The 15212-nt window shown below is 42.3% G+C and overlaps 2 protein-coding genes across 11 annotated transcripts in view; one reads left to right on the forward strand and one right to left on the reverse strand.

Annotated features, from left to right (window-relative positions):
• Positions 1-4072: 4072 nt before the first annotated feature.
• On the reverse strand, positions 4073-6988 carry si:dkey-126h10.1 (vesicular inhibitory amino acid transporter). The gene is made up of 2 exons (XM_048250598.1): positions 6704-6988; positions 4073-5484 (listed from the first exon to the last, which is right to left on the reverse strand). Exons 1-2 carry the CDS (start codon positions 6986-6988, stop codon positions 4336-4338), a joined length of 1434 nt encoding a protein of 477 aa, XP_048106555.1. The 3' UTR covers positions 4073-4335.
• A 1037-nt stretch (positions 6989-8025) lies between these two features.
• The window catches only part of lama2 (laminin, alpha 2), a 153165-nt gene continuing 145978 nt past the window's right edge, over positions 8026-15212 (forward strand). For all 10 annotated transcript variants that reach the window (XR_007194299.1, XM_048250074.1, XM_048250077.1 and 7 more), the window contains exon 1: positions 8026-8155. Coding sequence is in view for 9 of the 10 variants with exons in the window: in XM_048250074.1 (XP_048106031.1) it covers positions 8089-8155 (67 nt within the window). In the remaining variant the exon portion in view is untranslated. The remainder of the gene's footprint in view (positions 8156-15212) is intronic.

Raw genomic sequence — 15212 nt, forward strand, 5'->3', positions numbered from 1 at the left:
TTAGGGAATGGAACATCCTGGTTATTTCTGCATTTGTAGTGAGGAGAAAGCCATGGATGCTGACTTTCAAAAATAAAAGCAAAAAATAATAAATAAACATGTTGTCCTTAAACCCATGTCTTTTTGAGTCTATTGAAATGGAACTTCATAATTATAAAGCTTGAGAAGAAAAAAAAAGGACTTGACCTTTAAAAATTGAATGGGAGGTGTATTCAAGGTGAATGCATTGTGAGGTTTTGTGAAGTATTGTGAGTGGCTTCTGCTGTGTTGGTTTACTTTCAAAACAGGTCAGTTTGTCACATTTAAAAGGTTAATAGACCACACAGGCACTTACACAGAGAGGACCGCAAGGCAGCTAGCCAATCCTTACCTGTCCTATTTCTCCTCTCTACTGTATGTGGGATGGATTTGTAATTATAGGGCTGTTATCTTCCGACAGAGAAAAATTGTTGCCCTGGCAAGGACAGAGTTTTCCTCTTGTGGTTGTTCCTCGCATTGTTACAAGATGCCTTGCCAAGGATGACCAAACAGGTCCTTGTCTGCTTCGCTTGGATATACATACATGGAAGAGTTCATCTCATAGTCTGTGGGAATAGAGATTGTTTGAGAAGGATAATGTGTATCTCTGCTGCAGAAACACTTCAACTTGATTTTGACTTAATATCTGAACTGTACTAAACGTCTTTCCACTTAAATGTGCAAGCTTACTTCCCACAAGTATCAAATAGTTGACCAAAGTAGAATGTCTTTTTTCTGCAGCTGGAATAAGACCTAAAATGGCACCTTTGTCTGCCAGTCTGCAAGTCTGAGAGAGAAATCCCCAGTGTCACCAGTGTGCGAGTCTGAGAGAGAAATATAAAAGGGACTCAGGGTCCATTTTGTGTCGCCAGCACTAACAGACTCGCCAGCTTCTGTCAAAGCCGATTCCTGACATTTCCTGCAGTCCTGTAGAGCCCTAATCTCCCAGCGAGCAGCAGTGAAGAAACCGGTGGGCCCTCCTGAAATCGGGAGGCATTACATTGGCCGTGGGGATTAAACGCTAACCATGTAGTATATGGTGCTGACGTGTGGGCTACCAATTTAAAGGCAGTAGGTGGGGGAGAGAAAGGGGAGACAGACAGAGAGAGAGAGAGAGACTTGAGAAAAAGGAAAAGAAGAAGAGACAGGAGAGGAAAAAAATAATGAAAAGAAAAATGAAATGTACTTGAGATGAAGGCTTTCTGCCACAAAAACCAAAGGATGGTGAATTCTTTACGCCAGAGGATTTGGCCCCCTTGAAGTAGTTTGCAGTTGGCTCTGCCAAGTTTGCAAATCTTTGTGCCTCTGTTCGTCTGTTTGAGCTCCCATTGGTTTAATAAGAAAACAGGCCCCGGAACATCCCAAAGGATGCTGCTAATGTTATTCCTGTTTCACAGAGAAGATCCTGCTCTTCCCTGAGACTGATTTAAAAGCAGCATGCATTGGTTTTCTGAGTTTCAGCCATTAAATATACAAAGAAAGCATGTAAATGATGGCAAATTTTAATAATTCAAAATGAAAATGACCCAAAATATTTCTTCTAACACACTCGGGCTGTCTAAATTTAATTGATTGCATTTAGTCTAGGTCCTGGGTAAGATTTGTATGCACTTCATTTAGCGGAGAATATCTCAACTGTTATAGACTAATATGACCCTATTGAACAACGTGGGATGTGTGCCAAAATCTCTACCCGGGACGAAAGTCCTGAAAATAACCACAACAGATGACACTATTATCACACTACAGGTGAATGGGACTTTTTTTCCCTTTATATATATCCCCATACATTTCTACCAGATTAATCCATACATTTCTAAAAGATTAAACTTTTTGTATTACACTTTGCCTAAAAAATAAAATAAAATATGCAAATGAGGCAATATCCCGAGTTCAAATACAAAATTTGGTATCGATATGTGACAGTGTTCCTGAGATACGGACGACTTCCTGTTTTGGAGCTTCGCCGCCGATTTCGTTTGGCTGTGACGGGCAAACGCTTTCGAAAATCAAAAATCCTTCTAGTAACTTCTGTGAGGCTTGGTCCAAGGATCATGTACATCAAGTTTCGTGAAATTCGGACCAAATTTGTGACCTGTGAAAATTTAGTTTCGCTTTCTATTCAATCCAATATGGCGGACAAACGACACGCCCACTTGACGTCATCTTCTCGAGCAAGTTGCACCGGTACTGCCCGGACGTTTTAAAGTTGGAACGGTGTCTCTGTCTCATAGGGCCTAGGCGCTAGAGCTGACAAAAAATTAGGGAGACGGGAATAATAAAACTTAAGAAGAACAATAAGTGTGCTGCTTTCAGCAATCACACTTAATTACAGCTGTACTGAAATTACTTGGTAAACAAAATGCAAAAAAATGAGTTATGGAAATTCACTAAAATGGAGGATATAGCGTTTTGGAACCAAACGCTTCATATTATTTCCCTGCAGTATGCCTCTGTGTATTATTTCCCAGATTGCCTATCCTGTGTCTATCCTATGTCAGACATATGTGTCCTCATGTTTGGCTCCTTATGATGATGTTATTGAGTGACAGAACAAACACTCGCTTGTCCATCAGCAAAGACTGATAGATGGAGAGAGAGAGAGTGATGGGGAGAGAGAGAGAGAGGTGAGGAGAAAGAAAAGATAGGAAAAGAAAAAGATAGGAAAAGGGAGACCAAATGAAAAGGTGTTTGTGCTGGATGATACAACACACAGGCACTTAACCTTGTGTAGTAAACCATGATGCTCACCTAAAACAGATTGTTTTTTCTCTTTTCTATTTTCTCTGTCAAATCACCTCTGTCTCCTCTTCATCAAGAAAATAGTGTGATATTCTGAAGGACCTACTTAAAAAAATACCCATTAAATTTCAAAATGAGTAGTGTTAATACGAAAAGTTTCTTCTTTTATATTTAACTGAGGAGAATAATGTCATGGATAGAGTAAAACATGCTCTCGTTGGAGAGAACTGAACAGAGAGGAACATCACATTTAGATGTGCTTCAGTTTTTGTATTCATATGGAAATAAATGAGCCTCACTACTTTTCAGGCCTTTTTAAACATGAGATGAATGAGTCACACAACATGAGTCACATTACAGAAAAGAGCCTTGGATGGAAACTTTTTTGCATCTAACAGCAACAATGACAAAAAAAAAAAAAAACTTGTCTGACTTGTTTTTACTCAAAAAACTAACTCAAAGTTTACCCGAGTTTGAGGCAAACATGCTGCTGTAGGTGTTGAGAGACTCTACTTAGTAAGTGTGCATGGTTTGTGCTGTATTCAGTCCCTAGGTTTGCCAAAAATTCTCTCTTCAAAGTCCACCACCAGTTCTGAAAAGATTTGCAGTGTAATGACTGAAAGTGAAGTAGGCGGACAGGTCTAATTGATGCCATATTTATTGTTGCATAGCCTAATTGAATTAGGCCTGACAAGTGAGTCCTTCAGTGATTGATGTTAATATAATCAACCATGACATCTTCATCCAGTGACTATTGACAGACACCACACCTCTGCAGAGTTGGTAATTACAGCATATGAGAATATGAAGACATTAACATTTGACAACTTCACAGCACTTCTAACTTGATAAATAGTGTTCTACAGTATGCACCAAAACACAGAATCTTACATTTTCAATGGGTGTAGATCATTAATGTTTAGTATTAGCTTAGTTTGATTTAGTTAACTGACACCATAATCCGCTGTTCATTTGTATATTGCATGTATTTAAATGGAACAAAACCTTACATATACTGTGTCTAATAATAATAATAATCGTACATTTTATTTGTAGAGTGCTATCTACAATCGCTTTCTATAACAATCAATCCACAGAACTGCTCACGAAAAACATTAGAATTAAATAATTGCATGAGATGCGCATTTTGCTACAATTATAACAGTGTTGATATGTTGAGAGCACAATGTGACATTGTTTTTTCAATAAAAATAAATCCATTTAGAGAGGAACTTCAACAGAATATATCATGACACATGAACACTAGGCATTCATTTATTATGCATTGTCAATCATTGAAACTTGGGTCAATTTGATGTACATTTGTACATTATTGTAATGAAATGCCTTGTTGCCACATAACTGCAACAAACAAAAAAGCCTGGAAAAATATGGATAAATATATCAAAAACTGCTATCTGTTCACATGACATCTGAATGGAAAGTTGAAAGATACATGTGTAATGCATGCTTGTTGTCAGCCTGTATGTGGTTATCTCCTGCCAAGCTCTGACACGTTTGCATATTGATCAGGTGGATAGCCCAGGGGGACAATTTTCCACGCAGCTTAATGCTCTATTTGCTCTCGAAAGCCTCAATCATCCCCTTAATTGAACAAATTACCCCTGATAAACTGCACAGCGATCCCAGCACCAGAATCAGAAAATTGATAGCTTTCAGTCTGCCGTCCAGCGTGGTCCACTTAAGCTGGAGGTGAAAGAGCGAGGGCAGGAGGAAAGTCATGGCTGCCCCGGTGACGCTCCCCGTCAGTCCCATGAGCAGGGAGAAGTGGGGCACGTACATGGCCATTAAGAAGGTGAGCATGAGCAACCCGGCCCGCAGAGCCAAAATGGCCGCCTCCGGAGCCGCACCATTTTCCTTGTTCAGCATGCAACCCTGGAGGACCTCTGAGGCGGCGTAGAAGGGCAGAGGGTAGGAGAGCAGGGCCTTGGCCAGGAGGCAGAGGTTGACCATCAGGCGCAGGCCATCGGGCAGGTTGTCGGTGATGACCTCCTTGGTCTCCTCGCCCCACGTCAGGAAGGCCAGCACGGAGAAGAGCGTCTTGAGGACACAGGCCAGCGCGTGCGTCCAGGTGAGCATGTCGGCGAAGTCGCCGCGCTCCTCCATGCTGCCCTCCAGCGTTGGCAGGAAGATCTGCGACGTGTAGCTGAAGATGATCACGCCGACGGACACCAGGAACTTCTCGGCGTCCACCCACAGGCTCATGCGCCGCCAGGACCAGCGGTGCGCCTGCCGCAGACAGAAGCCCACCGTCACGAACGTGATGAGGAACTGGGCCAGCGAGCAGAGCAGGCTGAGGCGAGACACCACGCGCAGGTCCCGGATCAGCATGCACGGCACCAGCGACAGGAAGGTCACCGCCGACCAGGCGCCGGGCGACAGCGGGAGGAAGGAGAAGCTGTGACACATCAGGTTGCTGCTGACCACCAGGTAGAGGATGCACGTCATCATCAGCTCCACCACCTGGGCCACGTGCACCACCCGACCGCCCAGGCGCGGGCACACGTGGCGGCAGCAGGCGTTGGCGATGTCCTCGTAGGTGTCACGAACACGCACCAGCTGCCCAGACTCATCCTCCTCGTACAGGCAGGCGATCAGGATCTTGCCCGTGTAGCTGCAGATGACCGCCGCCAGGACCAATAAGAGGAATCCCAGGTAACCGCTCTGCAGCAGTGCGTATGGCAGACCCAAAACGAATATACCCTAAAATACATGATTTCCAACACATTATAACAAATAAATTTGACAAATGTGTCTTCAGTTGACAACACACAAACAAAAATCACAGAGCTTAGTTCTAAGTACAATGGAAATTCACTAAACCACCTCCCCAAGCTTAAAATGACACTAGAACAGTTTCTCTCCAACTTCATTCTTTGTATGAATCCTTCTGAAGGCTTTATTTCTTTGTAAAATTAACTGCAATTCTATTTGTTTGTTCCTTTTACAAATCCTTCCAACACAACGGACCTTAGAGAAGGACAGTGATAGTAAGCAGCGTGGATGTGGTAACACAACTGCTAGCAAAGTACTACCCATTACAGAAAATGCACAAGAATGTTCTTTCCCTGCACACATAATTGTTTAAAAATTGTCACAAACAAGTGCATGCAAACCTTAATCATGAAGCATACAGCCCTGGCATCATTTAAAATCACCCCCAATGCGGCTCTGTAACTGCTATAACTGTAGAGCCGCATTATGCCTCTCATCTATGATGACATTGAAAGTAGGACACTGGGAAATGACATGTAATTAATTAGTCCAGACATTGCCTAACCCCCCTTCCCCCACCCCATACACACACATACACACATACATACATACACACACACACACACACACACATACACACACACACACACACACACACACACACACACACACTTACCGTATATTGAACATGCTGGAACATTAGACAGCAGGTAAACAACGCTGTTAAGATGTGAGCCGGGACAAATATGTAGATGCACTTCTCGGATAAAAAAAAAGCCCAGGGCAGATAATGGGATGCTGGGCAATTAGAGTGAAACAGCATATGATTCAGGGAGGACATAGGAGCCAAAAAGAATTGAGTGGCAGCAAACAGATGAAGCTGTGAAGAGCTGTTCACATAATCATCATCATCCTTGTTTAAAACTAAAAGAGATGCACTAATGCCAAAGCAAACGAGCCTTGTTCAAACAGACTTACTTAATTAAACTGCATAAATATTTTACCAATTTAAAGTCTCAAAATGTATTGTTAGTTTTAATACTTAACAAGCTAATTTAGTATACATAATAGTCTTTGTTAGACCAGAACTGATGTAAACTGATCACGAATAGCAGTGTTTACCAGTGTTCATGATGATGTTTAATTTTTGTTTTTCATTTTGAATGAACTTGCCCATCGATCAAAAAAGTCCAATGAATCCACTCACCTGGATGGCATTGGTGACATTCCATCCTGCCTCCCAGGTGGTGATTTTGGGGCAGGTGCCCTCAGGTGACCCCCTGTGGAAGCCCTCCGCCTGTAGATCCTCGCTGGTCTCGGGACTGGAGCCGCAGGGTTCCTTCCCTGGCTCGCCCGCGTGAGCCTCCCCATACGACTTACTCAGCTCATCCCTGTGAGCGAACGCCTGGCTCTCCTCGTCCCCGGCGAGGAACCTGGAGGACCACAGCGCCCTACCATGAGCCCCCAACCAGCTCAGCCTCACAGAGGACATGTCTAACCACTGGTCTGGGGAGGTTTTTTTGCAGTTTCTGTATTTGTCTCCAAGGGGTCTGTGGAGGAAAACCACTTTGCAGGTCAGCCTGAGATGAACCACATGATTGGCGCCTCCTCTAGTTGTCAGCAACTCAGAATCGGCCCAGCAGGTAAGGCACAGGTGAGGTGTCAATCTCATCTCTCCACGTGAAGTGGTAGCAGGGTTTTTGAGACAGACCATGCATCTAAAAGACTGAATTGCCTACTTTTCAGTCATTCATCGTATAATGAGGTTGATTGACAGACCACTGGTCTGTCACAATATAATTGACAAAACACTGTAAGTCATGCAAGATAAGTCTTTGGTTATACTAACAACATTGAGCAGAAGTTTTATCCTGTGTGCTCTTTCAAGACTGCTCAACTATTTTTTACCCTTCTGTGTGGCAGTTTCTGTTGAACACTAGGGGGAGCAACTTAAGCTTTAACTAAGACAAACTTTCCTCACATGAAACTTTTCCACAAAGGTCTAGGCATGATCTTTGGGTGACTGACCTAACTTAACTTTTAAGAGCTCTCCACGTGCATTATACCTTTATACAAAATCTATTCTGGCAACTCGTAGGAGACTGGCAGCCTCTGCATGCCTTTGCAACAGGCTACAATTTAAGCACCTCTGGCGATAACATTAATTAGCCTACACCTATTTTGATTTGGTATTAAACTCCTCAATAAAATAAGTCCGTTTTAAGAATGCTCATGCTCAAAGTAGGCATTGTCTACATGGCTATGAGTAAGGCTGGAGAGAGCAAAATAAATACTGTGTTCTACAACCAACGTAAAAGGCTTAAAAAAGGCTCGTTTCAACAGCCTTTCTAGTTTCTAGCTGCATGAGCTTTAACTTTGAAAGTCTTTCTGTGTTGCATGATTTAGGCGCCCCATAAATTCATTTCCAGTTGTGACTCTCCTCCTCCAGGGGAACGGGAGTTTCCTCCTGAACTTGAAAAAGTAACTCTTGACATTCTCCACTCAGTTTCCCAACACTGAGCTGTCCGCCGCGCGCTGAAAAACGGACTCCGGCGGGCTGTGCGCTAATGAAGAAATAACCGGACTGGAAAAATGAAAACCCTATCTCTCTTCACAGTCATTGCGTTGCTATGGCAATGCAGTCTAGCTCAGCAAAGGGGTGAGTGAAAGATTTGCCACTGTAATTGTTGTTGTAGTCTAGTTAAAATCACTTTTTTTTTGCAAGTTGCGAATTACAAGCTTCAGAAGGCTGTAGGCGATTTGTTTCCCATGATGTGATTGTTTCGACCAGACCTAAGCCATTATTGTAAAAATTTGCATCACTCAAATAGTTCAGCCTGCCTTATGTTAGCCTACTGTTAACTTTGTTTTATTGACTTCAGTGAGTAAGAAAACTTTATCAATACATTAAACTACAAAGTAAAGTGTCGTGACGTTTTAAACATGCCTCTCGATTAGGCTACCCTTAGATAAGTCGTCTGTACCAGTGTAGATTTCTCCCCTAATGCACAAAATTACTGAATAAAAGCAGATCATGTTTAACCTTTATTGTAGATACAAAAGGCGAGCCATTATTTTAGTAACAAGAGCTAGTGTGGGAATTCTTCGATTGATAGCCATACGCAAATACCTGGGATATATAGTCTACAGCAAACCAGCTGTCATGGTAATATTCCAAAACTTTTTTTGTCTTTGCCTTGGTGCCGAGGGCCAGCAATTAAACATTTCTTGAAAATGTGAATGCAGTAGCCTATCACTTCGTTGTGCTCTGCTATGACATCAGTAGAGTGAAGGGAAACCAACCTGTAGGGTGTAGGCAATGCCTTGTCTATAAACCGAGGGAATAATGGCTAAAATCTTGCACAGAACTTTTTGCACAGTAATCACCTTGCTAGACTACACTCTTCTCACTGTTCTCTTCTGCACTGATGAAAGGATAGCTGAGCAGACTGCATGTGTTTGTTGGACTGTGGCCAGCTGTGTGTGTCCTCTGCCCTGTCAATGACATGGATGGCACCGTTCCATTAACAGGTGCCACTGACTTCTATGGCGGAGTCCTAAGTGCCAGGCTTGGAATCTAAATTTAGGTGGGTGCAAATCGGAAATAGTCCTCTCTCATCTCTAAAGTGACAGGATGTCACAAGACAGAGACGGATGTGTGCCATGCTGATATATCCCTGCTGGATCACTATCTGTCGCGTAACACACATGCAAGTAGGTGATCTAGGCAGATAGGTTAATGTTTGTTCCCGGTCAGTGTGTCTGTTCGGCACTATGGGAGCCCTGCTGTCAGGTGACTCATTGGAATCCAGGGCCTAGTAAGGATTCGCTCTCCAGTCTTAGAGAAGGCTTCAACGCTCAGTGTACTAACAATATCCAAATTCCTACAAGTCCAGACTATTTGCGGATGAAACATCTGCCTCTGTAGGTGTTGTAAAAGAACAGGCCCTAGTGACTGGTCTGCCTTTCTTTGACCAAGCCTGTGATGTTCAGGTCTTGAGGTTTGGTAAGTGAATGTTTGAAGCTGTGCAGGTCATATTTTAGGTCTCTCTTGGATAGGCTATATAGCACCATTAAAACTGACAAATACATCTCTTTGAGAGTTTTCCACTGGCTGTGCCGGTTGGGTTGTTTTCCATTTGTCCTCACTTGAATTGTTTGTTATCTTTATCCTTCACCAGAGTCATCATTCGCTTCTTCTTTATTCGCAAGGAGAATTGTATGTGTTCTCCTACAAACCTGTTTCTTTGAACAGACATTCACTGAAAAAAGAGAGAGGAAAAAAAGGAAAAAATGTCCCAGAATGTTGTAGAGGTGAAAATCAATACTTAATTCTGCTGCTGCTGCAATAGACAGTGGAGCCAGCACAAGTCGGACTATATCCTCGTCAATACTGATGAAAAGATGCTAAGAGTATGATTTGATAAATTGATGTTGGGCTCTTTTAGCAATCGTACAAAATTGTGGTGTTTGTCAGAAACATAAATGGCTGTCTGCACACATTTGTGTGAGAACAAAACATTTTAGAACATTACGGCACAAAGCAGGGAACAAATAACAAAGAGAAGGAAAATAGAATCATGACCCTGTGCGGGCATGTCCTCGTTGGGGCCAGGATTCTAATTCAAGCAGCAGTGTTAAAACCCACCTATTACGTCCGTCATTGTAGTCTTGTTTAATGCCAGATAGGCCAAGTTGATTGCATCATTAATTTAGTAGCTATTCATTGTTTCTTGAGCATAATATGAACATTTATGTAATACACAGAAAAGTTATTCAGTTATATATATATATGACTGGCACTGTCAGTGCTAGAAGTTTGCTTTGTGTGAGCTGTACTTCCAAGACAATATGAAGTGCTCTGATGGAGGCCATATTGTCTTAGGGGGCTGGACCCTGAAGCCTAACCTCCTGACTCGGGCGACATGCTGTGGTCAGTGAGAGGCCATCTGGGACCCGGAGGAGGTCCGCAGAGTGGTGTTAGACTCGTTGCGGCAGCCAATGGGGTGCATGTTTTCCTAGAGCCTTGTCCTGACCCCCTGGTTTCTGATGGCTCACTCTTGCTCTTTCTTTCTTTCTTTCTTTCTTTCTTTCTTTCTTTCCTTCTTCCTGTCTTTCTTTCTTTTCTTACCTCCTTTGTTACCTCCTTTACTACACACCATCTCCCCCCTCTCTTATTCCCCCTGCTTATTCTTTCTTTCTTTTCTTTCTGTCTTTCTTTCTGTCTGTCTTTCTTTCCTTACCTCCTTTTTCTACTACACACCACCCCCTCTCTCTGTCTCTCTCCTTTTCCCCATCCTGGTTTCTGATGGCTTATTCTTACTTTCTTTCTTTCTTTCTTTATTTCTTTCCTTACCTCCTTTTCTACTACACACCATTCTCCCATTCCCCCACCCCTCTCTCTCTCCCTCTGTCTCTCTCTCCTTCTCTCCATCCTACCCTTTATGATGCTCTTGAGAGTCAGCTTCCTGTCTCCCCTACCGCGTGCCGACGTTTTACTGTCAGTTTCAGTCAACCAATGCCACGCTCAGGAACCAGTGGAATGTGACCTGGCTTCTTGCTATACTCATATTTTAGCACTGTTTTCTTTGGACCAGACCGGTGGCAAGGGTCATGGTTAGGAGGAGAGGCCCAGGGTTATGTTTCAGTTCACTTTCCTTCCCTGATTTCTTTTTGCCTCTCTTAGTCTGTCTATTCTATAGGTCAATGCCATATGTACATCACATGAGTACTTACTTTAAGGATGTGAGTGGATACTATGCTGCTTGTGGAAGAGTACGGATGTGTAGCAACTTATGGGCTTGAAGCGCTTTTTCATACTGAATGCATCCATGAGATACTGACTGGGAGTCGCAAGTGCCAAATCATGGTTATGATGGTATCCTTATATCAAATTTGGATAACTGGACCCCATCAACTTTATGTCTTTGTTGCAATCATGCATATGCATTTTGCATGTGTATTAAGATCTGTTTCTAGAGAGATTCAAAGAAACTCTTTCTATACCACATTACTCCAGTGAGCCATGAAGCCATGCACAACGAAAGCACAGCCCATTATTTATTTTCCTGGAAAATGGGATAGAATTCATAATGCCTGCCATGATATATGGGACAGGGCCACTGTTGTTGGCTTAGGAGTTAGCAGGGTCGAGGAAAATGCTTATTATATTGGGTCAGGCATTTCACTCTGCATTACAAATGTTATGGGTAAGGCACACAGCGCTAGCCAACCACAAAGCAAATGTTAAGGACCAGGGGCAAAACAAATATGAATGCCTCTGTCTCTGTGTGTCGGATGCTGAATATTTCCGTCCAATCCGGTTCCAGTTCTAATGTCAAATGACAAGGGGATTCTTTGGTACAAGTCTTTGATTGGTCTATGAATTATTTAAGGGTGGCATTTCAGTGGTCCTGATGTGGCCATGCTTGATAGGGGTGGTGGGAGTGTTCGCTAATGGTTGTGTGTGTCAAGAGCATCAGTGAGAAAAAAGAGACATCAGAATCAGTCTGAATCTAGCTGGAGTGTATGGACATGACATTATATGTTCTGGAGAAAAATTCTGTTCTCTTGCAGTGGCCTGGGTTGGGACTGTATGTGTAGGGGAATCTCTGCTCTTAGATCATATTCAGCTTGTTTTTTTTCTTGAGATGGTTTTACAATGTCACCAAGGCAATGTGGTTGTAATCAATCAATATAACATTAATCGGAAATAGTATTTCTTTCACAGTGCTGTACAGAAAGCATCAACACACCCCATCTGAGAGAACATTAAATGGACATTTTTGGAATATTATGTTCATCGTTCATTCCCTTGACCATTGCACAACATCAAAGAACTCTGTTGTCACATACTGAGAGACATGGGAAATATGTTTGGTGAACAACAGGACCTTTCAAATGTCGCCCACAACTCACTCCTTCACTTTCATAAAACCACAAGTCTTTCCTTCTTTCTTTCTTTCTTTCTTTCTTTCTTTCTTTCTTTCTTTCTTTTTTCTTTATTTCAGTCTTCATCCCTTTCATTCTTTACTGTTCATTACTGTTCTATCTGGAAGTCAGTATTCACTGTTCAAGGGAAATGGTTTTAAACCAAACGAAGACACGGTGTCTTCGTTTGAAGAGCGCATTTTCTCGCTCAGACATGTCACATCGAACGCCCTCAACAGCACTGAGCACAATAGAGCCATTAAAGATGGAAAGTGTTTCTTGTTGGATGGTATCAATGCCCTCCGGGCAGAGGAGGGGAATTACAAATCTTTCTTCCAGCCACAAGATGTTACATAGTGTCCATTTACATTTTCAGAGAGTGATGCTATTAACCTGAATTAAATGCAATTTTGTTAAATGAAGCATGATTCTGACGGATCTGGCATGATGACATTTACTGCCGCGTGTTACTTTTTTCATGCTCTTGTGTAACAGATCCAATTATCTGTGTTCCAAGATAGAAAATTCTCATGAAATGTGCGCGAATGGGTGTTTATCTTTCTCTGCAAGCCATTTACTGCGTTAATCACAGCGTTACAGAGTCTGACTGAATCAGGATCATTCCCAGATCATTTGTCGCCCTTGTCACGTCATGTCACTGTGAGGCGTCTCATCTGTCCACCTGGGTGTTCGGCTGCCCACTCACAGCTCCGAAACATGAACTTCCGCCGCCTCCTTGAACAGAAGGGACGTCAGCAACTGCCCAACGTCGAGAGTGTGAGGAGAGGGAAATTCTGTGCTGTGCAAAGATTGATATAATATGACAGACAGTGCAGCTGATCAATAGTGATGTGAGGAAAGACACATACAGACCACAGGCTCAAGAAAATCAATGCATGTGGCACATTCGGAGTTTGGTAAAAATACTGGCAAAACACAAACAAACTCAGACAAATAAGGTCTGTGTTTGCATTAGGTGATGAGATGCTTTTTTTTATCTGCTTCCTACATATCTCCTTTTTGTCTTTCTTTCATATTCTTTGGATAAAAAAATACCTGGGACATCTATAGTAAGTTATCACTGAAGGTGTTGTTATAGTATTATTATGTAAGTATAAATATCCTTTGAGTACTTTCTCCCATATTTTTTTACCAAGTTGGAACTGAAAGGTTCTGTGAACTCTAGGATCATCTCCAAAGTCCAAACACACACACAAAGTTTTCCATTTTCTCTGTAGCTGGAGGTTCATCATAGCATTTCTGCCTGTGTGGTGGGAACTAAACCCTGCTGTCAGGTACCTAGACAAATGGCCAGTTGGCCTCCCCTTGTGCGGCGCGCTGCAGAACGGTGACCCAGTACGCCAGCCAGTTCTGTCCTCGGGGGCGTGCTGGCATCCGATTTCCATTTGTTTCACATTACCCATAGTGCTGTACCAGCAAATAAGGCGTTATTGAGAAGTCTGTTGGAGGTGCTTTGCTCTGATTCATTGGAAACAAATAGCGCCTGGACAAGTGGAATGGCCCTTTAACATATTTATAACATGCATTGCACCGTGGGGCCCCATTCTCCCTGGGTTTTAATTTTCCAATAGGCGGAAGGACCCTCTGCTGAATTTTCCCCCTGCCAGCCAATTCAATACAAAAATGTCCTCTTATGTGTTTAACGATGCCTTCCATTAGGTAAGATATTGCACTATATCAGGTCCATTCCTTTATTGCATTACATTTTCTGGCCTTGTAATAATTCTTGAGTTGTACATCTGTGAAGTTTCCCCCATAAATATTGGTGGAGAATGTTTGCCAAGATAATGAAACGTTGGAGGGAGAAAATAAAACAAGCACGATCATTACAAGTTTGTCAATGGCATGACTTTGCACTTGCGCATGATGGGTGAGACAGAACTCTGTGTTCTTGAACACCACCTCATTTAATCTCCCCCATGTTGCAGCAGTGGATGACAGACAGAGACAATATTTGTATTGTTGATTGTCAAAGAATAGAGGACCATCTACCGTTATGGTCATTAATTAGTAAAGAGCATTGTATTTATTGTTCTAATAATGCTCTCATAAGCAGTAAGCAGTTAGGCTGATGTAGAATAGCTATAAATATCTACTGATGAAAGTGGCGCTTTGTCTGCAAGCATCACTTTCAAAACAAGGTCCTTTCAAGCTTGCTTCCTGTTTGACTCTGAAGTCTTTTAATCAGAATTAAATGCTTTGTGTTGGAAGGGATGAAACAACCGCTAAGTGACAGAAAGCAATCTGTCACTCTGTGTAGATTAATAAATGACGATGTGGGTTTCTTTAATCTGAAACTCAAACTTCCCAATCCATTAAAGTCAGCGTAACTCAGGCCCCAGCTAATGAAACTCACATGTAAATAGTAAATTACTAGAAAAAGACCTAATTAACCACCAGATTCATCAACTAATGGCATGATAGCATCCCATTAGAATACACTGCCGACAAGTAGGCTGCCATTGTTGTAGTTGTATCTGGATAGATTTCATTACTTGCAAAATATTGGTGATTGAATTGGTGAATTTTCTCTGAAATTAAAAAAGTTTAGTATCTTCCATTTTATTGAAGGTCCTATCTCAGGTTTTTTTAAACTACATAATTCATGTATTCAATTTTGCTTGAGGTATCAGCTTCAGTCTGCTCCAGCTGTGTGCAGACCTTGCAGGAACATCTGAACAAAAACCAAAACCAAAAACATGTGCTGCACTCTAGCCCTCTTCAGCCTGTTTCTCAGTAAACAGACCGCGCCAAGCTTGCGTCCA

This window comes from Alosa alosa, chromosome 8, assembly GCF_017589495.1.
Source record: "Alosa alosa isolate M-15738 ecotype Scorff River chromosome 8, AALO_Geno_1.1, whole genome shotgun sequence".
Lineage (NCBI taxonomy): Eukaryota > Metazoa > Chordata > Actinopteri > Clupeiformes > Clupeidae > Alosa > Alosa alosa.

Coding starts and splice junctions, on each gene's coding strand:
- si:dkey-126h10.1 (XM_048250598.1), bottom strand. CDS start 6,988: ATGTCCTCTGTGAGGCTGAGCTGGTTGGGGGCTCATGGTAGGGCGCTG. Junction 5,485..6,703: donor ATGTCACCAATGCCATCCAG/GTGAGTGGATTC, acceptor CATGTATTTTAG/GGTATATTCGTTTTGGGTCT.